This window comes from Xyrauchen texanus, chromosome 18 (genome assembly GCF_025860055.1).
Source record: "Xyrauchen texanus isolate HMW12.3.18 chromosome 18, RBS_HiC_50CHRs, whole genome shotgun sequence".
Taxonomy (NCBI): Eukaryota; Metazoa; Chordata; class Actinopteri; order Cypriniformes; family Catostomidae; genus Xyrauchen; species Xyrauchen texanus.
This window is the reverse complement of record NC_068293.1, coordinates 25650409-25675060: the sequence shown is the minus strand read 5'-3', so window position 1 is coordinate 25675060 and position 24652 is coordinate 25650409. Positions and strand designations below refer to the sequence as shown.

At 39.0% G+C, this 24652-nt stretch overlaps 1 protein-coding gene across 2 annotated transcripts in view; it reads left to right on the top strand.

The window, feature by feature from the left end:
* Positions 1-24652, top strand: part of stxbp5l (syntaxin binding protein 5L) — a 252949-nt gene that overhangs the window by 183784 nt on the left and 44513 nt on the right. For both annotated transcript variants that reach the window (XM_052148848.1, XM_052148847.1), the window contains exons 12-20: positions 523-670; positions 936-1003; positions 2611-2651; positions 3035-3252; positions 3714-3880; positions 4080-4205; positions 6265-6416; positions 9163-9231; positions 11883-11948. In XM_052148848.1, coding sequence (XP_052004808.1) covers positions 523-670; positions 936-1003; positions 2611-2651; positions 3035-3252; positions 3714-3880; positions 4080-4205; positions 6265-6416; positions 9163-9231; positions 11883-11948 — 1055 coding nt within the window. The remainder of the gene's footprint in view (positions 1-522; positions 671-935; positions 1004-2610; positions 2652-3034; positions 3253-3713; positions 3881-4079; positions 4206-6264; positions 6417-9162; positions 9232-11882; positions 11949-24652) is intronic.

The following is a 24652-nucleotide window of genomic DNA, read 5'->3' as shown; positions in this document are numbered from 1 at the left end:
GAAGTACTTTATAGCCATGCTGTTTAAAAAAATTGTCAACACCTTAGAACAGCGTTCAGCATTTTTCAATGAGAATCAAGAATTCAACAATGCAGTGGTATAACAAATAAGTTCTATATATTTATCTTTTTGAGAAATCATTGACTATATTAATTGATCCATTATATCTTGGACATATGAAAGTGATTCAAATTTAAAATAGCAGAAGTGTGTTATTCCCTGAAGCATAAGGTAATGAAACAGCAAATGGATTTCCTTCAGGTATATCAGACAAGTAGCCTTCCAGATTATTTTATTCCTTTAGGTAGCTTTCACTCACAATAAGTTTGGAGACCCCTACTGTAAGATGTTTTTGGTTGCTTGTAGCATCTTGACACATTAAAACTGAATCCAATAGATGTGTGGTCACAGGTGCATGTGTATATTGTGTGTATATTTTCTCAACCAGAATTGTAAGTCAGAATGATCAGTTCTAAAAATGACTGTTCTTTCAGAAGTGTGTCTCTTTCCTTCTTATTTCAGTTTTCCTGTTTTTGAGAACCCCTACCCCATGGACATCCATGAGTCTCCAGTCACATGCACAGCTTACTTTGCTGACTGCCCCCCTGACATCATACCGATACTTTACTCCATAGGGGTCAAACACAAAAAGACTGGCTACAGCCACAAGGTTTGACAAAATCAATACGTTTTTCGAGTTTCCAGAGCATTTCTGTAATATTTCTTGAGAAACAAATTATAATATTCTATATTATATCTATATTTTCTTTTCTTTTGGGGTAAATAGTTTCCTGTTTTGTTTTGTTCTGTTTAGTTTTCATTTAGTTTAGTTAAATCACGTGTATGTGTATGTGTGTGTGTGTGTGTGTGTGTGTGAGTGTTTTGTTTTTGTGCTTTAGAAGTGTTTTACAGTGTAATTGTATGTTTGTGTTAAGGAGTGGCCAGTTTGTGGTGGCACATGGACGGTCGGTTCCCAAACATATCCAGAGATTATCATCACAGGGTGAGTTTGTTTGCGTGTGTGTGTGTGTTTGAGAGCTTGTGCTTTGTGTTTCCAACCTTGAGCTGTGGCTAATAGTTCAGTCAAGGCTTAATGTCAGCATTAAAGAATATTTTATTTATTATTATTTATAGCAGGAGTGCTTAAAGTTTAATGGCATGAGATTTACAATCCGAATTCCGAAACAAGTTGGGACAGTATGGAAAATACATAAAATGGAGTGATTTGTTGATGATATTCACCTTGTGATATATTAAAAGCACTACAACAAGACATTATTTGATGTTTAACTTAAAACATAAGTGTGTGGGCACTGACGACACAAGTTTGTTAAGTTTAGCAAGCTGAATTTTCCCACAATCATACATTATGCCGTTCTTAGGCTGCTCAATTCTCCGGGGCCTTCGTTGCCATATTTTACGCTTAATTATGCACAACACATTCTCAACTGGAGACAGATCAGGACTACTGGCAGGCCAATCTAGCACACACAATCTCTGTTTACGTAGTCATGCACTTGTAATCCAGCAGTATGTGGTTTGGCCTGTCCTACTGAAAAATGCAGGTACGTCACTGTCAAAAAATGGCATTTGGATGGCAGAATATGTTCGTTTAAAAATTAGGAGCGAGACAGGAGTGGGACAGAATCTTGGAGGATCTTGACTGAAAAATCCACGTAGACCTCTACCTGAGGGCTTTTGCGAGCGGGAGCAGGCCAAACTATGAAATACTTTGTGTGAGCGGGTCTGAAAAATCCATCCTGCCAGACCTCTAGCACGCACACAGAAAGAAGCTGCCTGTCAGTCAAACAGTGTACAGGTGGGCGTATTTCCAAAACGTAGGATGGCAGGGGAATAGTAATTTATAGTCACGAGGAAAGATATCTGATTGGTTGGAGAAAATATACCTCAACCCTGACCCTTCTCCTAAACCTTACTCTAACAATTCAGGGAGTTTTCTTATAAATATCAAGTCTTCCCCTGCCATCTCACTTTACATTTTGGAATTCTCTGCACAGGGGAGCCAAAATAAGGAAAAAAGAGATCGATAACTGGCTGTTTGCGATCGACGCAATGAGCACCCCTGATTTATTATAAATTAGTTTTACAAAAATTGAAGTTTTAGCATTAAAGCTAGATTATATGGATGCATTTCAGCAGCTTTCAGTCAGAATAATGCTTGCAAGATCGAGGGTTTTATATGCAATATGAATCAGACTGTGGGCTGTTCTTAAACATACTGTACTTGCAAAGCATCCGGTATACAAACCAATATTTACCTGTTGATTAATGTGAAACTTTCTGCACAAATATGGTCATTAAAACATTTTAAATTGCTTCAAAACTCTATATTGAGATTTTTATTGTTCTGAAGTGTGCATTGATTGTTTTATGTCAATAATGTTTAAAATGTGCCCTTCCGCTTTGCTTTTATTGGTAAAAGTATTGCACTTTGCAGCTTTAGTTCAATAGCTTTATTGACCATGCATGTTGTTTTCCTTGCCTCTCCTTTTTTCATAGCTGTCATTCCTAGCTTCCACTTAAGCAGTTTCACAAACTCATTCACTCATTCCATCACACTTTGACCTTCCTCTTTGTTGTCCTGCACAGACATGCAGACGGATCAATAAAGTTTTGGGATGCCACAGCAAGTAAGTGTCAATGCTTCTAAGAGCTTGGTCCCCGTCTCAGTGTCAAGCTGTTTCTGTCTCACTCTTTCTTTCCGCTGTCATGATTCAGATTAATAACATCACTTGACACTTTCCAATATAATTTTACATTTCCCATTTCATTCATTTAAAATCAACAAGTAATATGTTGAGCATTTTGAAATCCTTGTTCCTCAGCAGTGTCATAATGGATACTTTTCACTATAATTATTGTCTAATTAAACTTTTAGTACTTAACAACACTGTGTCTTTGTCATTACAACATGTGCATCACAGTGACTATATTATTACGCATTTGTATATTTTTATAACAGTGTAATAACAATGAATAGATGTGATTAGCTAATAAACACTGTCTGTATCAGTCACACTGCAGATGTTGTATAAGCTCAAGACGTCAAAGGTGTTTGAGAAGCCCAAGAGTGGAGAGGTTGGGCGTAGTGCCGAGCTGGTGGAGGACGACCCCTATGCCATTCAGATGGTCAACTGGTGCCCACAAAGCCGTATCTTTTGCGTAGTGGGCATCAGCGCCCACATCATCCTGTACCGCTTCAGCAAGCATGACGCCAACACCACTATCACCGTGAGTTGAGAAAATGAGTATGCCTTTAAGGGATCACACACAGAAATAATTTTCACACTTGGTCTGCTTTATAAGTCTTCTTAAGCTTTTTAATTGTCATTTGCCACCGTCCTGGGCTGCGTTTCCCAAAAGCAGATAGTAGAAACCATTAGTGCCAATGGTCTCTATGGTCAACTTAACCTTATGATGCTTTTGGGAAATGCAGCCCTGCAAAGTTCAGTTCCAACTCTGCTCTTACACATTTGCCTGTAACTTTTTAGTAATCCCGAAGGCCTTGATTGGCTTGTTCAGGTGATTTTGATTAGAGTCGGAGCTAAACACTACAGGAAAATGGCCCTCTAGAAACTGAGTTGTATTGCTCTGGTTTAGACATTGATATATTTTATTATGTTCAAGAGTTTGAGCACATACTACAGTATGGATTCATCGGATTAAACTTGAACTGTTTATTTGTGTCCTAGTCCCTAGAGGTGCGACTGCAGTGTGAAATGGAGGATGTCATCTCTCCATCTGATACAGAGAATACCCCATATTTTTCTGACCCTTGTGGTCACTCGCCCCAGCCTCAGGCCCCTAGTCCCCGAAGCAACACGCCGGACAGTGTGCGGGACAGCATCTCTTGCCTCAAGTCAGACATCATGCTGTTTACAAGCTCACATTGCAATATAAAACTACTCATGAGCCTCAAAGTCTTTGTTTTTCCAGATAGTATTTCTTGGAAAAAGCCATAGTTAGCTTGCTCACTAAATAACAGAATTTATTAAATTTCTTTAGGTTATAGAAAGTTTGTTGAATTGCATATCACATGAAATTAACTTTTATCTCAGAGTTAAAGATCGTGTGATCCGAATGCCTCCTGGATACCAGGCGGAGCTTGTGGTTCAGTTACTGTGGGTCGAAGGAGAACCGCCACAACAAATCACCAGCCTGGATGTAAACTCCGCCTATGGCCTGTAAGTGGCCCCTTCTCTTTTATGTCACCAATTTGAGTCAATCAATAAAATATTCACTATTTACATTTGCATTTTTTCTTTCATTGTTTAAATTGTACCTTTTTAGTACCATCATTGAACCATGATGAACCATGCCATGGCAATTTTTTATGAATTAATGTCTCTTTCTCTCATTTATAAAATTGTGCCTCTCTTGTTTATTTGAACCTAGTTCCATCATCAAAAGCCCAGACTCATGTTTCCAGCCACTAATATTTCAGCTCACTGGGTGTTTAATATTTTTGATTGAAGTGGTGGAAGTGAGACAATGATGTGTCCTCCATTTGAATCTTGCACTTGCTGTCACCCTGTTTTGATTCAGTCATAACCACATGCGACCTAACTCAGTAAAGCATTATTATGAGAGCAAAGGTTGTCCTGGTGATGTCTGGCTATAGTGGGCAAAAATACTTTGAATTCAGTCCAACAGTTTAAATGTCACTGCACTAAAATTCCATTCAACCTGTGTTCCACAAAACCAGAGACACACAGCTAGCCTAGATACTGATTGTTAAGCAATGTTGTTGTTGTTTTGTCCACCTCGTGCAAATGACCATAGTTTACCTGGTTAAACCCAAGTGCATTTTATATTTAAACAAAATACTAAAAATATGATGAAACAGAAGATAATCTCAAAACCCCAAAGGCAGAACTCACCAAACATAACCAAAAGATGAAGAGAACATTAGGACTATAATTACACAGAGGCTAATGCCTAATGAGACTATTTGCCAAGAAACACCCAGGGTGCTTCTCGTCTCTAAATTGTGCATCCTCTTTTCCTCGCTCCTCCATCCTCGCGCCCGTGACCTGTAAACTGAAAAAGTCTGCCGCAATTAAGGACGTATCAATTCTCAAAATCCACTACGAGGAGTTGAGGATCGAGGACTGAGGAATCTTACTGAGGCTGCTTAAACAAGGAAGCACAGGAGCATCCAATGTGGAAAACATTTTGGTCAAAGCACCTGACACAGGCATAAATTGTCCTCCACTTTCACATCTGGTACAATAGTAATTCAAGTTACAGCTTTGCAGTTTAAATAAACCAAAATTGTCACATACTTCAACAGTGCATATTTAATTATTTGGATTTATTCTGAATATCTTAATAAATAAAGTTTCAGCAACAATGGCAAGAAGCTGCGCAAAAACGTGCTTTGAAGTCACAGTTGAGTGAGCAAAGACTTTCCATTTTACAAATACTTGCATCAACTCCTCATTTCCTTTCCTTCCATCCTTTCCTCGTTTCATAAGAGGGTGGAGCTAGGAAACAAGGAAAGGAAGAAAGGAAAGGAAATGAGGAGGCACAGTTTAAGAAATTAGAAGCAACCATAGACATGAAAGGTATATGTTACAAAGGTATGACACTGACTCAAAACAACTTAAAAGTTAAACTTCTGCTAGACAGGGTTCCTAGTTATGTCGTTTAAAATTTTTATAAAATAATTCACATGACTAATGATACTTATATTAGTAAATTCAGTTCTTATATCATATTCAGTTTCAAATTGAAATCTCTAAAATTATTAGTAGGTATTATTCAATAGCCTCTTAACTTTAGGATGGGCATGTCCCTGTCATCAATACCCAAATCTACACACATGACTGAGCTATAATGTTAGTTGTGACTGACACTTTTGTTATGAAATGTCAGTGTGTGTGTGTGTGTGTGCGTGTTTTTGTGATTTACGAGGACAATTTTGTAAGTTACAAATTAGTAATTACAAGGGTATTATGCTATAAATGTGATTTATGAGGACATTTCTAGTGTCCCCATAATTCAAATCGCTTAAAAATCATACTAAACAATGTTTTATTGAAAAAGTAAAAATGCAGAAAGTATTCTGTGATGATTAGGTTTAGGGGTTGTGTTAGGTTTAGAGGATAGAATCTATAGTTTGTACAGTATAAAAGTCAATATGTCTATGGAAAGTCCTCATAATGATAGGTAGACCAACATATGTGTGTGTGTGTGTGTGTGTATGTGTGTGTGTGTGTGTGTGTGTGTGTGTGTTTACAGGTTGGCTTTTGGTAATTGCAATGGTTTAGCAGTTGTGGACTACCTGCAGAAAACCGTTTTGCTGTGTATGAGCACTCTTGACCTTTACGGATCTGCAGACCCTTTCCAACGGCTAACACGCTCTCCACGCAAGAACCGACAGTCCACATCAGGTACCCATAAATATACTCTATCTTGCAGTAATTCAAATATTCTGTTTACATCATAAACATTAGCTGTAAACGCACATCGGTGGCATGCATCTGCAATCATGCTCAGCATATCACTGACAAACTTTGCAACCATATTTCAGATATTTAATATCTGTGGCTAGTTGTGCTGCCCACCAATCACATTTGAGCATCCAGCTGTAGGAACGCACAATAAAATCAGCAATAACATCGCTGTCAGTGTGAATTCACAGTTTTTTTTGTCATGACGCTTGCTGTCAGTGTAGACAGGGTGTCAGTCTGCAAAATGTATCTGTGCCTTGTACTCGTACAAATATACACATATACTGTATATCCTGTTTTCCTACCAGAGTAAGTCACATCAGTGTAGGGGCAACACAACAGCAACGAGACAATGGGATGTCATTTATAAAAAAAAAAATTATATTGTTTTGCCAAAGTTTATAAAGTTAGAATTAACATAACACAATTCTCTCAGTATGAGATGATAATATTGAAAGTACTATATTTAATTTGTTTCAAAATACCTGGACATCTAAACATCTAGTCTTGCAACCATGGTACTGCTTTAACTGCTTTTTACATGGATTGTCTTTAACTCGTGTCCTTGTCTGTAAATTTCTTGTTAATTTTACACACACAAAAACAGATACACATTTACTTGGCTGTCTAAATGAGGACTTATCATAGAATTGATGTTTATATATATATATATATATATATATATATATATATATATATATATATACATCAAATTATATTATAAATACTATACCTAAGACTAACCTAAAGACTAACCTAAACCCTAAATGAAAACTTTTTTAGATTTATATATATATATATATATATATATATGTGTATATGTGTGATGTCCAAAATATTTGGAGGTTTTGTCAGAATTAGGAGACAACTTTGTCCCAAAACTATAGCCAAGAACCACACACACATGCAGTACACAAACACACACTAACAGTCCCTCTCTTTAACTGCATGGGACAGATTGCATTCATTGTTGATTTCATTGCATGTCAAACACTGTGTCTCTGTTCTGCTGTTGGTCTTTGCTTAAGCACGACTCCTAATAGAGAACATAGCGAAACCTGCAATATGAACTCTCTGTTACTAATTCAGCACAGATCTCACTGCACCTGCTCTCCTCTCCTCTCTCCTCCTACCCTTCTACTCATACTCACATACTCACATGGACATGCTGGAGAAAGGAGATGTCAAAGTAAAAGAGCTGAAGAGGAAGATGTGTTTTCATAGAGCTTCATCAAAAGTGAGCTGCAGGGAGGCAGCCATGCTGGCTCCTCACTTCAAAGCAGTCACTCAGGCAGCGATATCTTTAGAAACCAAGCAACTTTGAGCTGATATGGAGATGCAGAGGTGGGCAGATAGGTTGTTCAGTGTGGTCTTCGAGTGATTTTGATCCGTAGCTTATGCAAGTTCTCAAAAAAAGACAGATAGATCATCTTAACACTAACACACGCAGGGCTCACTCTGTTATAAAAGACAGCGAGCGACAGAACTACCCTTTGTTTTCGTTCTTAATTATAGATCGCACTCTTAACTGTATTAGTGGTGCTGCAATTTAGACTGTGTCTACCATGTTAATGGAGTCGCTTGTTTTAATCGATGAAGCTAAAGTGGCGTTCATAAGGTGCATTGTCATTGGGGGTGGACTGGGAAGAGAAATCAGCCCTGGATTTTACATAGAAACCAGCCCAAAAGTTGTTGAACCAAAAGAGGGGATATCGCAGTGCAGTTTGTGGTCTTCTTCAGCCAGTCGTGGCCTGTTCTGCATAACGCGGCAGCCCGTTTCAGCTTATTGCCACCCGTTCAGCCCTGTTTCATGGCCGGTTCTCAATATAACCAGTCCGTCCTTGACTGTCATCATCAGGTCGAACATTTCTGAGAATGGTGAGTATCGGTTCTAGTAGCATTTCCATTAGCTTAGTATGGTACTAATACAAACCGTTCACAAAGATTTCTGAGCACGGTTATTGGCCACCAATGGTAGTGTAACCGCTCTTGATGGAAATCTGCTAGATACTGTATTCAAGTGTAGCTAATGTGGACAAGTTCAAGGTACTGTGAGCAATTTCACTGCTCTAAATTAATTGTCTCTGCCCACATATGGGGATTTATTTAAAGAATGATTCCTAGACAAACATGTCAAAAATCATGGGCATTACGTCTCATTTGTGGTTAGACCACTTCTTATCCTATTTCTATGGGTCAAATATTTAATATCTGTGGCTAGTTGTGCTGCCCACCAATCACATTTGAGCATCCAGCTGTAGGAACACACAATAAAATCAGCAATAACATCGCTGTCAGTGTGAATTCACAGTTTTTTTCATGACGCTTGCTATCAGTGTAGACAGGGTGTCAGTCTGCAAAACGTATCTGTGCCTTGTACTCATACAAATATACACATATACTGTATATCCTGTTTTATATAGACACATGCCTGTATGAGAGGGGACAATTTATGTTTTGATTCAATTTGTTCATTACATTTCTGTGCCAAAATTGTTTTGACAGAATCAAAATGTTTGTGTTAAGCTTTGTTTTCTTCCTTGTTTTCCCCCACTACACTGGGTCCTGCTCGAATCATGGCCACATGCATTTAGTCACTCTGAGCCTGTTTTGTTTTTTCTCTTCTCCCTCGCTCCTTCTCTCCTCTTGTGGGTGGCGATGCTGGGGCATGGGGTCGCTGTTGCAGACATTTGCATGCGTGGCCTGTCTAACTTATATTCTGATTCAAAGAAAAGGATCCGTACTTCCTACCAGAGTAAGTGACATCTTCAGTGTAGGGGCAACACAACAGCAACGAGGCAAAGCAGAGTCAATGGGATATCATTTATAAAAAAAAAAAATTGATTGTTTTGCCAAAGTTTATAAAGTTAGAATTAACATAACACAATCCTATAAGTATGAGATGTTAATTTGTTTCAAAATACCTGGACATCTAAACATCCAGTCTTAATCTTTGGTTGTCTCCTTGCGTGTTTTTATTGTTTTGTGCCAAAGGTTCAGACATGAACAGATGTTCCCACACTGTAGGGATGGGCAGATCGATACTAAAGTATCGATACTTCCGATACTGATGTGGTATCAAGAATATCAGTCCTCACATAAAAATATTGATTCTTAATTTTTTAACACTAGTGATCTTATTATTTAGATAACGTGAATATTAATGCATCTCATAAGCTTTGAAGTGGAAAAGAATAATTATATGAGCGAATTGTTGCATGGCACCGGAATTATTTTTTCTTCCGCTCATCTTGACGCACAGAAATGCTAAAATAAACCAGCAGACAGACAGCGCTCACTCTTTCAGTCACAGCTCTCGGTCAAAGAGGGAGCAGTGTTTTCCTGAGGTAATGACAGAAAAACAACATCTGGAGTTATTCACAACAAGTAATGACAACCCTAGACATGACATGTATTATATTGGGCTTGTGTGACCATTTTTACTGGTTTATTTATATAAAGATGTGTTAAAATATTGATAATGATCTTTAATCCTCGTTAATAAATTATACCCTTATGAAAACTACTTATGGATTTACTGAAGTAATATTGTATTAACCATGACTAGTAACCATGTTTGTAATAACCATGTTATTTTGGGGTGGGTTTTGGCAGTAAGCAAGGTTTTGATATAATTAACCATGGTTTTGCTACAGCATTACTGTAGTATCCATATTGTAACTTGGTTTTAGTAATAGTAACCATATATTAATATATATGGTTCATTTTGTGGTTTTATATGTTGCTTATACTTACTAATTTTTAAAAGGTAAACAAAGCAGCCTAATAATTTTATAGTTTAGGCCCAAAAATATAAAAAGAATTAAGTAATAATTTAAGTTTTTAATGAATTTTATCCAAAGAATTAGTAAAAAATAAATTATTAGAGGTTTTTGTATCTATATCACCGATACTGGCCTAAAAGGACTTGGTATAGGATCGAAAAGAAAATAGGTGGTATCGCCCACTAATACAAATGCTGTACAATACTGGTTTCCATAAAATAATAATAGAAACAAAATTGTATGGAAAAAATAAATCTATACATAAAATATACTAATCAAAGTCTTAATGATTTAAAAAGAGCATCTTTTCAAAAAGCTTTTTTTTTTTTAAGTCAATTTAACTTTTCATATAAGTGAATGCAAGTAAATATACATTTGACCAGTGTGCCTCAAAATTACTTTATCTTATACAAAAACATGATTCTGCCCTGAACATGATTGTAGCTGATGTATTTATCATACTGTATGTTTGTGAAGATGAGGCTTGCATTGCATTTATCTATCTGATTATAATATTTCAACAAAGTTATCGTCATTACATGCATTAGTTAGCCAGATCTCCTAATCTTCTGCTTTTCAGAAGGACCTCAGTTCTTTAGCTTTCACACAGACACTCACACACTCCTGAAGTGAATAATATTGCTGCAGTGCAGGCCTTCATATTCATATTTTTACCGCCGTGCCTTGAGTGACATAAAAAGTAAGGTTTTTTTTTAGTTTTTTTTAGTTTGTTTCCTCTCTATCCTGCATACACTCACTCACATGCATTGAATTGTTGGTGGTTTTGGTGCACATCTTGATTCTGGATTTAATGTACACTTAATGCTGAAGTTACTTACTGGAGTGGAGGTTCAATTCAATGTAGTGGGCTAAAGCACATATCTGTTAATCAGAAGGTCACTGGTTTGAGCCCCACAGCCACCACCATTGTGTCCTTGAGCAAGTCAATTAACTCCAGGTTGCTCCAGGGGGATTGTCCCTGAAATAAGTGCACTGTAAGTCGCTTTGGATAAAAGCGTCTGCCAAATGCATAAATGCAAATGTACTTTCGTTAAAATAGCTTATAGCAATGCACTGGATTTGTTCACAGCAAGCAGAATTAAATAACCAGAACATGGCTAACAATGAATACGATTAAATGGTTCTATTTTCGTAAGTGTGCAAAGTGCGTACTACGACCGTGAGCTACATCACTAATCACTAATTCTAAGTGCAATTTTCCTGCTAGCCCAAAGTGGACGTGGGTGGGAGTGTTTGTGCTATCTGTGGGTATATGCACACAAACTGTGGGTGTACTGTATGGCAATGAAGTGCTGCGAAGCGCAATTTGCTATTTTCCTGAGAAAAAGGTAATTGCTCAAAGATGTTTCAAAAGCAGATCTGTTTTCAGTGCAAAGTCGAAATTAAAATCAATAGCTCTTAAAATAGGGCTCATAATATTTTAAGAACATGTGGGCAAAAAATTAATCTTTCTTTATTGTTCCAGGATCTTGATGGTGCCCCAGACCACATTGTTTGTTCCGGTGGTTTGATGCATGCAAATGTGTTTGGCAGTAATTGAAGACAAAAATTATTTACATCTGCCTACTCTTACTGTGCTTTCCATGTCCTTCCACGGTAGGCCTTACGGAGCTTTCTGATAATCAGGTGTCTTTGGACCTAGAGAGGAGCAAATCACCCACAACAGGTAACCACACCCACTCACGAACACAACCTTTCTTATCTTTCTTAGACACGCCCTTTCCTGGCTATTCCTACATTAAACAATCACGGCCTCATTTCCCAATAACGATTGATCTTGGCGGTTAAGAGTGTTTTCTACAAGCGATTTTATGAACATTCGTTATTTTTTTACATGCGTTTCCTAAACCAGGAGTTAACATGAACGTGTGAGGACACGCTTAAAGTCCTACTTAAGAGTTTTGCTGTCTGTGTGACAGTGCTAGAATATGAACGTTCAGTACTACTTGTCATTGTAACTCCATTATATTATTATCCGTAACTTTACATACATTTGTAAATTACTGTGTTGAAAATGTTTAAAGATATTTTATTAAATATTCAATCTAATTAACTACATGATTAAATATTGTTTTACAATCTTGAATGATTTTTTTCCATTTACACAAACACTGTTTCCATAATCAGGTGTGCATTTGTAATATTTATTTTTCACAAATTGAAATCTTCTGGATCAATGAAGACAGTGGACGCCCTGTGTATGATCCTGCTAATGACAAGCATTAATATAATATAATGATATGGTTGCGGAGTGCAAAATACGGAGACGTGTGGAAAATGTGCTTTAGGGACATTCAACAATAAAGCGGAGGTCTGCTATTTACTTCCAAATGTGTTAATGCTAACAGCAATGCAATGATTCTATGCATGTGGTGCAGGCAAGAGCACCCTTGGATGTCAGAGACGAAAAGGAGACAAGGAAGATGAGCCAATATGTGGGTGTTTTTTTAATTCCAGGCAGCAAGTCATTTACTTTTTTCTCCTCTGTCTGATTTTATACAGTTGACAGCATCAATCATGACACAAATAATGTTGTATGTTTCCTAATTAATCTATTCACCATTTACATAGACTATCTATTTTTTGCATTTATTAATTATTATTAGCCTTTTCTATGAAAATAAAAATAAATAAACTGGTATCGTGATATTAAAGTCTCAGCATAATGTGTAGCTATAGGTATTTAAATTGTATTAAGTGTAACTTCACAATTCTCCACAAAATTCTATATCCTTACAATGCTCTTAATGCTGTATAATTACTCCAGAGCACTCTTACATCTACGAGCATTTACTTGTAGTACTACTTAAGTTACAATGGCTTTTGGAAATGGGATGCAAAACTAAGATAATTCTTAAGATTAATTTTATGATCTACTTAGGCTTACTATGCTTTTGAGAAACACAGCCCACACATATGCATGACCACTCCTGCTTCAAATAGCCACACCAATTACAGGTCACACCTCTGATTGTTAACACCTAAATCTGATTGGTCACATATACCTCTTATTGCCACACCCAAACCCTTTCTGAGATAGCCACACCTATGACTGGTCATGCATACACGACAAGTACCCAAACCCACTCATGACCACTGACACCACACATCTGTATTTACTGAGCAGAAGGGATGGGATGATATGGTTCTCATGATTTGGTTTGGTTTGATATGATATGAGGTTCAAGATTCAATAAAATAATGTCTCAATATTATAACAATTACATTACAAAATGTGACAATTTTATATATATATATATATATATATATATATATATATATATATATTTAGAGCAAAATGAACATTATAATTTCTCATCAAAATTATGTTCTTTAAAGGGGTCATGACATGAGAAACCAAATTTGCCTTGATCTTTTGGTATATAAGAGGTCTTTGTATCATTAAAACGTCCTGCAAGTTTAATATTTTAAGACGTCCTCCCCATTCTAAACGAATCATTTATTTAATCAAGCTCAAAATACAGCTCGTTCTGGATTCATGGTTAGAAGTGACGTGTCGGTTAGAAGTGACGTAACAGCGTTTGCATATGACCGCCTCCAGCGCAAGACAACTACGCTCATTTCAGTATCGCCGTGCGCCTCACAAGTGTTCAGTCGATGGACAGCGAGCTCTGACAGAGACTACTTGTGCACAGGAAAATTACGATGCCACACAGATGTGCTGTTCCTGGCTGTGGTCAAACAAAACCTCTGAATAAGCTGCCGAAAGATCCAGACGTCAGGGAAAAATGGAAGCAGTTTATTTTTTGCGGACGTCCCAGTCACGGCAGTGTTAACTTAAGCGTTTGTTCTGTACATTTTAAGGATGACTGTTTTGAGAACAAATCTCAATATGATGCTGGCTTTGCCAGAAAACTGTTGCTCAAAGATAAGTCCGTGCCGACTATTCTGGGAACAACGACGACGCAAACTGTAAGTAATCTATTTTAAACTTTAAACTACTTTTTAAAGCGCAATTTCATTCATTATGAATAATCAGTGTTTTTACTTAGTTTACTTGCATATTGTTCTGGCTGGGGGCGTCAATAATTGATACATAGGCACTGACGTTAGCCAATCATAACAGTGGGCGTTAACACTGAAGTCTTACATGGAAAACGCCCCCAAAACAGACTGTTTGAATCAGAGGATGAGAAACAGGGTGGGAAAAGGTCATAAATCACTAGATTTTAAAAGTTTTTCTTAAAAAAAAAAAAACATTAATACTATAATTGCACCTAAGGGAACATAATAATACAATAAAAAAAACCATGTCATGACCCCTTTAATACTCAATATAAATTTACAAAGTTCAAGTAAGAGTTTTTCATATTCCTTTTACTATAAGAATAGATCACAAACAAATAAGCCTGCAAAAATAGTGGGCTACATTCAGGGTGATTAGTGGGCTACATCAAGGTATTATTATATAAAAAAACAGTTTGAAATAGTGTCCTATCATACATTTTAACATTGATTTTATATTCATGGTTCAGTCACTTCATGGTGAATCACACACAGCTGTTCCTTTAAATTAACGAGAGAGGTCTCCCTCTTTATCTGTGATGTTTATTAAAATGAATTGTTCTATGCCTTTTTTTATCTGACTGTAAAGAACAGAACAGCATTATTCAATGAAAGTGGAGTGTGAGATCTCATCTTTGATGGATATATTAATTATACGGAATAATGTTTTTTTTTTTTATCTCAAGCACTTTTCAACAAAACAAGTCAAGTCAAGTCAAGTGGTTTTTATTGTCGTTTCAACCATATACAGTTAGTACAGTACACAGCAAAACGAGACAACGTTCCTCCAGGACCATGGTGCTACATAAAAACAACAAAGGACCAACATAGGACCACATGAGACTACACAACGAAATAAAATACCTATATATACCTATATAAAGTGCACGTGCAAACATGTGCAAAAAGTACAGGACAGTACAACAAATTACTGACAATGAACAGGACAATAGACAGTGCAGCGCCGACCAGTACTCAGTAGTGCAAAAAGATGACAGTTTCTAAAAATGTAAACATAACATACTATGAGATAATGTTCTATGCACATAGCAGTTATTGAGGTAGCAGACAGTTATAAAGTGACAGTAATTAAAGTGCAACTCAGGACACGTGTGTGTGTGTGTGTGTCAAACCAGTCTCTGAGTATTGAGAAGTCTGATGGCTTGGGGGAAGAAGCTGTTACACAGTCTGGCCGTGAGGGCCCGAATGCTTCGGTACCTCTTGCCAGACGGGAGGAGGGTAAAGAGTTTGTGTGAGGGGTGTGTGGGGTCGGCCACAATGCTGGTTGCTTTGCGGATACAGTGTTTTTTGTAAATGTCTTTGATGGAGGGAAGAGAGACCCCAATGATCTTCTCAGCTGTCCTCACTATCCTCTGCAGGGCTTTGCGGTCCGAAACGGTGCAAGTCCCAAACCAGGCAGTGATGCAGCTGCTCAGGATGCTCTCAATAGTCCCTCTATAGAATGTAGTGAGGATGGGGTTGGGAGATGTGCTTTCCTCAGCCTTCGAAGAAAGTAGAGACGCTGCTGGGCTTTCTTGGTGATAGAGCTGGTGTTGAGGGACCAGGTGAGGTTCTCCGCCAGGTGAACACCAAGGAATTTGGTGCTCTTGACGATCTCCACAGAGGAGCCGTCGATGTTCAGCGGAGTGTGTTCACCTTGTGCTCTCCTAAAGTCAACAACCATCTCTTTTGTTTTGTCGACACTCAGGGACAGGTTGTTGGCTCTACACCAGTTTGTCAGCCGCTGCACCTCCTCTCTGTATGCTGACTCGTTGTTCTTGCTGATGAGACCCACCACGGTCGTGTCATCGGCGAACTTGATGATGTGATTCGAGCTGTGCATTGCTGCACAGTCGTGAGTCAGCAGAGTGAACAGCAGTGGACTGAGCACACAGCCCTGGGGGCCCCAGTGCTCAGTGTGGTGGTGGTGGAGATGCTGTTCCCGATCCGGACTGACTGAGGTCTCCCAGTCAGGAAGTCCAGGATCCAGTTGCAGAGGGAGGTGTCCAGGCCCAGCAGGTTCAGCTTTCCAATCAGGTGCTGGGGAATGATTGTGTTGAATGCTGAGCTGAAATCTATGAACAGCATTCGAACGTATGAGTCCTTATTGTCTAGGTGGGTGAGGGCCAGATGGAGGGTTGTGGTGATGGCATGGTCCGTTGAACGGTTTGAACGATACGCAAACTGCAGTGGGTCTAGTGAGGGGGGCAGCTGGGTCTTAATCTGCCTCATGACGAGCCTCTCGAAGCACTTCATGATGATGGGTGTAAGTGCGACGGGACGGTAGTCATTGAGGCAGGACACTGAAGACTTCTTTGGCATGGGGATGATGGTGGTGGCCTTGAAGCACGTTGGAACAACGGCGCTGCTCAGAGAGATGTCGGTAAGAACATCTGCTAGCTGGTCTGCACATCCTCTGAGCACTCTGCCAGGAATGTTGTCTGGTCCAGCAGCCTTCTGTGGGTTGACTCTACGTAGAGTTTTCCTCACATCTGCCGTGGTAAGACAGAGCACCTGGTCGTTGGGAGGAGGGGTGGACTTCCTCGCCATCACGTCTTTCTGCACTTCAAACCGAGCGTAGAAGTCGTTCAGCGCATCTGGAAGGAAGGCATCTTTGTCACAGGCAACTGATGTTGTCCTGTAGTTGGTGATGGCCTGGATGCCCTGCCACATGTGCCGCGTGTCACCGCTGTCCTGGAAGTGACTGTGGATTCTCTGGGCGTGTGCGCGCTTTGCCTCTCTGATTGCCCGTGATAGTTTGGCCCTAGCTGTTCTTAGGGCTGCCTTATCGCCTGCTCTGAAGGCGTTGTCTCGGGACCTCAGCAGCGTGCGCACCTCCGCAGTCATCCACGGCTTCTGGTTGGAGCGTGTGGTGATAGTCTTGGAGAAAGTGACATCATCAATGCACTTGCTGATGTAGCTGGTCACTGATGCTGTGTATTCCTCCAAGTTGGTAGAATCGCCATATGTTGCAGCCTCCCTGAACATGTGCCAGTCAGTACACTCAAAACAGTCCTGAAGAGCAGAGATGGCTCCTGCTGGCCAGGTTTTCACCTGCTTCTGAAGCGGTTTTGTGCGTCTGACGAGCGGTCTGTATGCTGGAATTAACATAACAGAGATGTGGTCTGAGTAGCCGAGGTGGGGGCGGGCTCCGCCCGGCACGCGCCTGGGATGTTTGTGTAAACAAGATCAAGAGCGTTCAGCCCTCTCGTTGCAAAGTCCACATACTGATGGAATTTAGGGAGCACTGTCTTGAGATTTGCATGGTTGAAATCTCCGGCGACAATAAACAGTCCGTCGGGGTGAGCGTTCTGCAGTTCAGCTCATAGCCCCATACAGTTCACAGAGCGCTTCCTTAGCGTTAGCGCTGGGGGGAATGTAAACTCCGGTTATGCAAACAGTGGTGAATTCCCGTGGTAGATAAAAAGGTCTGCATCTAACAGTCACAAGCTCCAACAGAGATGAACAGTAACTAGAGACTAGCATAGAGTTCTTGCACCATTCCGTGTTGATGTAAACACACAAGCCACCACCGTGAGTCTTACCGCAGAGAGCTGTATTTCTGTCGGCACGAAACGAGGCGAGCCCGTCTAGCTGAATGGCGGCATCCGGAACTCTGTCGCTGAGCCACGTCTCCGTGAAAACAAAGACGCAGCAGTCTCTAAACTCACGCTGTGTAGCCTGCTGGAGTGGGATATAGTCCAGTTTATTGTCCAGGGAGCAAACATTTGAGAGCAGGATAGACGGGAGAGCCGGCCGGCTAGGGTTTGTTTTTAGCCTAGCATGGACCCCCGCCCTCTTTCCGCGCTTCGCTTTCGCACACTGCTTACGACGTCCTCTCCCCCGGCCACCGGCATCAGGCGACGCCAAGGGCTGGAGGCCTGGTCTCCGCAGCAAGCCGAGTACGCGTAGCGCCTCCTGCAGGTCATCATGCAGCTTGGTTTTTGCATGAGTCTTATATTTGAGTAGTGTCTGGCGATGGTAGATACGAACACTGGTTGCTCCGATGTCCATGTGTTGCAAAAGTCGGGCTTTTTTAACAAAAATAGCACCATTGTGGATCTGGAGTGGCCGCTGCGTGCTACCGCGCCGCCATCTTGGATCTGTCAGGGCAAGGCAAGACGATTGGTTGCTCCGATGTCCATGTGTTGCAAAAGTGGGCTTTTTTAACAAAAATAGCACCATTGTGGATCCGGAGTGGCCGCTGCGTGCTACCGCGCCGCCATCTTGGATCTGTCAGGGCAAGACAAGGCGATTTTCCAGGTATTCCAGTACTCAAATTTCTAAAAGTTAAATTGAAGCACTTTAAGCACTTAAGGACCTTGTGCAAACCCTGTAAACAGTGTAGAAAGTGACAGTGATTATGATGTTTGACGGATCATTTCATTTATGCTCACGTAGACAAAAAAACTATGTTGCAAATTTCAAAATTTCGAGTTGTGCCTCAATATGGTCAGAAGTGGGTAGAGTAGCCAAAAACTGTACTTAAGTAAAAGTACAATTTCTTAAAAAATTTATTACTCAAGTAGAAGTAAAAGTACTAATATAGATAATTACTTGAGTAAGAGTAAGAAAGTATACAAATTAAAGAGTACTCAAGTAGTGAGTAACTCGTTGCTTTCACAAATGAAATAATGACGTTTACTCCCCTATATTCCATTACATAATACACATTTAACATGTATTACAGAATAATTTGTATTATTAATGGAAATTCTGTCATCATTCACCAGCATGTTGTTCCAAACCCATATGCCTTTCTTTCTTCCATGTAACACAATAAGACAGAATTTTTGCCCGAGTCACTATTTACTTTCAGTGAATGTTTTTTTTTTCCTCCATATTTTGAAAGTGAATGTGACAGAGACTGTCAGTCCCAAACATTCTGTCTAACATATTTTGTGTTCCACAGAATACAAAGTGTCACACTGGTTTGGAACAACATGAGGTTAGGGAAATTATGGAGGAGCTATCACTTTAAAGGTATAATTTACCCAAAAAGTAAAATTCTCACATCATTTACTCACCCTCATGCCATCCCATTTGTGCCTGACTTCCTATCTTCTGCAGAACACAAATTAAGATTTTTTAGAGGAATATTTTAGCTCTGTAGGCCAAAATGTTGATGCTCCAAAAAGCACATAAAGGCAGGATAAATGTAATCCATAAGATTCCAGTGGTTAAATCCATATCTTCAGAATTGATATGATATGTCTGGGTGAGAAACGGATAAATATTTTTCATTTTTTGGCTAGTTAGCACGGGGCGATATGCAGAGAAGAATGTGAATCACCAAAAACACAAGAAGAATGAGACTGTTTCTCATGCACACATATCACTTTGCTTCTGAAGACATTGATTTAACCACTGGAGTCTTATGGATAACATTTATGCTGATTTATGTGATTTTGTTTAGCTTTAAAATGTTGCCACCCATTCACTTACATTGTATGGACCAACAGAGCTGAGAAATTCTTCTAAAAATCTTCATTTGAATTCAGCAGATGAAAGAAAGACATACACATCTGGGGTGGCATGAGGGTGAGTAAATAATGAGAATTGTAATTTTTGGGTGAACTATCCCTTTAACCCTCTGGGGTCTGAGGGTATTTTGGGCCCTGGAGAAGTTCTGACATGCCTTGACATTTGTGCTTTTTTCAGTTGCTTAAAAACATATTAATGTCTAAAGTCTGATAACACTGTATTCAGCACAAACTGGGCTACAATAATATGTGAGCAACATGTATGTACAGGTTTGTATTTTTGAGAAATTATGTTTATGCATGGTTTTTGAAAAAACAAAAATTTTAAGTCACTGAAATAAGGCCATATAACACATACTAAACATACTAAACATTTGACTTTTGAGAACTGGATCTTGTAGCCTAGAGTTTTGCTACAAAATGATGTGAAAATCATCATGATCACTCATTCATACAAAACAATATAGTCATTTAACTTTTGTGTGACAATTTTAGAGCTGAATGGTAATATGCGAGGAGGCGTGAACGATCATGAATATTGATGAGATTTACACCTGAGGACACAAAGACCACTCCTCTGGGCCTATCAATGAGGAATGTGACAGAGAGAGAATTAATGTGAGGAGACTTAATGATCAAAATCAAGTTTTAAGTTAAAATAAGTAATCTGACTATATATTTTCTTTACATAAAGACTTTACTTAATTTTAGACCTACACTACCATTAAAAGAAGTCTCTTCTGCTCACCAAGACTGCATTTATTTGATCCAAAATACATATGATAATATGCTGATTTTCTAATATGGGCATATTTAAAGTGCATTTTAACCTGAACAGATATTTGCAAGCACAAGCTTTGTTGATGATAACGAGTCAGCATAAACACATTAAAATATAATCTAACATTCATATTATTTTTATATCATATTACATATCATATTTATATCATACAGCATACAATGTAAATAACAACATTTACATGTAACTAAAACTTGCCTATTAGGACATGTCAATACTTTGAATGTCAAATGTCAAACTTTGAATCATGTCTGGAAACAGTCCCACTAGTAAAATATGTACATGTTTATATAAAATAGCATGTCAGCTAATGAAAACTAAATGACTTACTCGTTTGAAATTGTATCCTCTGCTGGAACAAATCTCTCTTCAAAATACAAATGTCCACCTCTTCGTCTGAGAAAAATGTTAACTCTTCCTTAATAGCCAAGAGTTTGATCGCCTGTGTATCGTTACAAGCACGCAGAAAAGTTTAGTTGTGTTTGTTTACATCAAATCTCGCAGTCGGGGGCGTGTACTTTTCCCTTGATCGCCTCAGCACATTAGCGTATGAATGGCGCGCTCTGCTGGTGGGTGGGATCACATTACAGATAATGAGATGGACCGGTAAAAACTGTACATCGCTTTGTTTCAAACAGATTGCATTGCAGGAGAATATTTGTTTTAAATTTGAATTGTTTTATTTAAAAGTAGACATTTTAAGCTTTCTTTAGACATATGTTTCATGTTTGTGTGAGAAGAATTCGCGGAGTTTAAGTTCATTTTAGTGACGTGTTTCTGAAATATGATCGTGAACACAGAGACTGCTGAAAGCTTACCCTTTTTATTTTATTTATTTAAAAAAAACACAAGGTTTTGATGTTAATATGAGTGTACACAAAAAAAGAAGACCCTCTATAGTTTATAATAATGTATTGATTGTATTTATATGACCATAAATGACGGAGTATTTTAAGTCTATGTTACTGCTATGTGAAAAAAAAAAACAGCAAAATGCGCCGGCGCATTTGCCGACCCCAGAGGGTTAAGGGCTCTTGTCAGATCTGGATGAATTTGTCAATAAGAAGAGATGTTTGGAAACATTTTTAGTAATTATTACAGTGAAAATGGGAAAATGTCCCACAAAGACATTATATATAATGCTGAATTATAAACCAAAGCAAGATCATGTTTTATTAATGCCTACGTTAGCTATTTTATAGCTTTTAAAGTCCTGTGTGGCTTCTTATTTGTTTTGACAAATCATTACTTGATTAACATAATAACAGAATGGGCGGTGGTGCAGCTGTTAGCACTGTCGCCTCACAGCAAGAAGGTCGTGGGTTCAAACCCTGGTTGCCCCGGCCTTTCTGTGTGGAGTTTGCATGTTCTCCCCGTGTCTGCGTGGGTTCTCTCCGGATACTCCGGCTTCCTCCCACCATCCAAAAAAAGACATGCAGGCTAGGTTAATTGGTGTCTCCAAAAAAAATTGCCCTAGGTGTGGATGTGGATGTGGAGGTGAGTGTGAGTGTATGTCTGTCTATGTGTGGCCCTGCGATGGACTGGCGACCTGTCCAGGGTGTCCCCCGCCTTTCGCCCAATGTTAGCTGGGATAGGCTCCAGCCCCCCGCGACCCTGTACACAGGATAAGCGGTTGATGATGGATGGATGGATGGATGGATGAAGATATATTGTATTAATATATTATTTAAAATGAATAACAAGTAAGGCTCAAGTATTTTAAAATGTCAACAGCCCCAGAGCTCTGACACTCGGTGTATATGTCAGTGTCCAAATCACTAATTTTGTTCAATTGCTGCTGAGATATAGTGCACTAACTGCCATTCTCTATATAGGAAATAGTGAATGAGTGAACGATTTCAGACACAGCCAATCTCTCTTCGCCACATGATCGCCTCGTGCCCACACATCTCTCTCACCCTGTACCCCTCGCTGTGCACGCGCAGAAATGCTGTCTGTTCGCGCTCCAGTTGTCAATTGTGCGAATTGCAGAGCAAAAGGTATTTATTTACACTTATCTTTGATGTTTACATGTTTACATTTATACATTTAATCCATCCAAAGTAGCTGCAATATTTGCCATTACCCCGGCAAGGGCGAGGGGTAAATGCATAAATACTGCTCATGACATGCGGGACACAGGACAAAGCACACTGAAGTATTACTGCACTAATTTAAAATGTACACTGAAAGACTGATTTCATAAGAGCCCAGTTACAGAATCACACTGAAAATGATCATCTCATTACACAGAAAAGCCTGTGTTAGAATTAGAGCCAAAACTTACATCAGCGTGCTGCCTTAAATTGGAGCTGTGATTTTAATCTTGAAATATCAGCTTGTCTTGGTGTTAAATGAAGGCTTTGCGTGATGAAACTTTTATTTTTTTTTTCAATGTGCTGAGAGAAGAACATTTTTCACTTTGAAATGTAGCAGCAGTGATTGAGTGACAGTCTGTGACAGCGGCTCAGCACACAGAGCTGTACGAACTTCCGCTTTCGTAAAAGTCCCATTCAGTAATCTCTCAAAAAATTACAAAGAATTTTTCACATTTTTACACAAATGAATCCCAGTAATGTAATGACAGGAATGCCACCCATTGAAAAGAAGTAAAAGTAATAACAAATAATTAGAAATGTACTTGAGTGAGAGTAAAAAGTACCCACTATTAAACTTACTCTAAAAGTTTTTTTGTTTTTTAAAGTTAATCAAGTAAATGTAGCCTGTTACTACCCACCTCTGGATATGGATCTTAATTTATTTTGTTCGCAATACATAAAACTTCAATATATTGACCCATCCCTACTGATCAGTTACATAAACCCTCTCCATGATGACAGTAGTTACTGAAAAACTTCCTTTTCCTATACCGGTTCAATGTGCAGAGGCATGTCAACATCTGCCTCAATCAATGGTGTAAGTTTGGGCAAGGACCACTTGTTTTTCTGAAAAATGGGAAACTTTTTTGAAAAAGTTTGGTGCAAGCTTCAAGTACAAATGCTTTTTATAACAATATGGCTTACAGAGCCTTCATTCTGCAGTTTTTCCTCCTTTTTCTCTTCTGTCCTCTGTTTCTCCACTGCACATATCTTCAGTCCCTGGAGGCTGTACCCTCCACTCTCTTGCCTCCAATATCTTTCATCCTTTGTTTCTATTTTCTTTTTTAAAGCCATCATAACCTGTGCAGAATTTTTATGAGGATATGATCATATTTACAGAGCTTTACTCAATATTTGCATTGCCACAGCAACATTAAAAGGATAACAACAATAGTGCTTGTACTTGAAGATTTAAATCTCTTAATTTAGAAAAAGTATTTCAATAAGGCTTTGACTCTTTAGGGGATGTTATTGCATTGCATCTTTTTTATTATTTATTTATTTACTGTTGTTTGAAAAATCATAGGCATATTTTGTGTAGAGTCTCAAGAATACAAAATTTACTGTCTGTTTTCTTCTCTCTCTTTCTCTATTCTCTCTCATGTCTCAGTGCTGTTGAAGCTTCTGCTTGTTTTCCCAGTTCCCAGCTCAACAGGCAGCCTGAAAGCCAGAAGCCGCTTGGGAAAGCGAGCAGAGGGCTGTAGCCTGATATATGTGGTTTGACAGATCGAGAGGAGAAATTAGGTTTACTTGTTGAATTTAGCAGTGTATCAAGCATGAGCAGCTCTTGGCATTTAAAGGGAAAATTCACCCAGAAATATAACTTCTGTTATCATTTATGCATGACATTCCTATGGAACACCAAAGGGGATAGTTTGCAGATTGTTCACATTGCTCAAAGAACGCATACTGGAACCAACGCCTGCTAAGCTTCAAGAGATAAAAAATAAAATAAAACAAAACACGAAAGCCCCATAAAAGTAGTCTACATATAAAGTACATTGTGCGCTTTATTCAAAGTCTTATGGAGCATACAGTCTTTGGAGGGCTGGGGCTCAGGTGGTGGAGCGGTGTTGTCCACTAATCGCAGGGTTGGTGGTTCGATTCCCGGACCACACGACTCCACATGCCGAAGTGTCCTTGGGCAAGACACTGAACACCAAGTTGCTCCCAATGGCAGGCT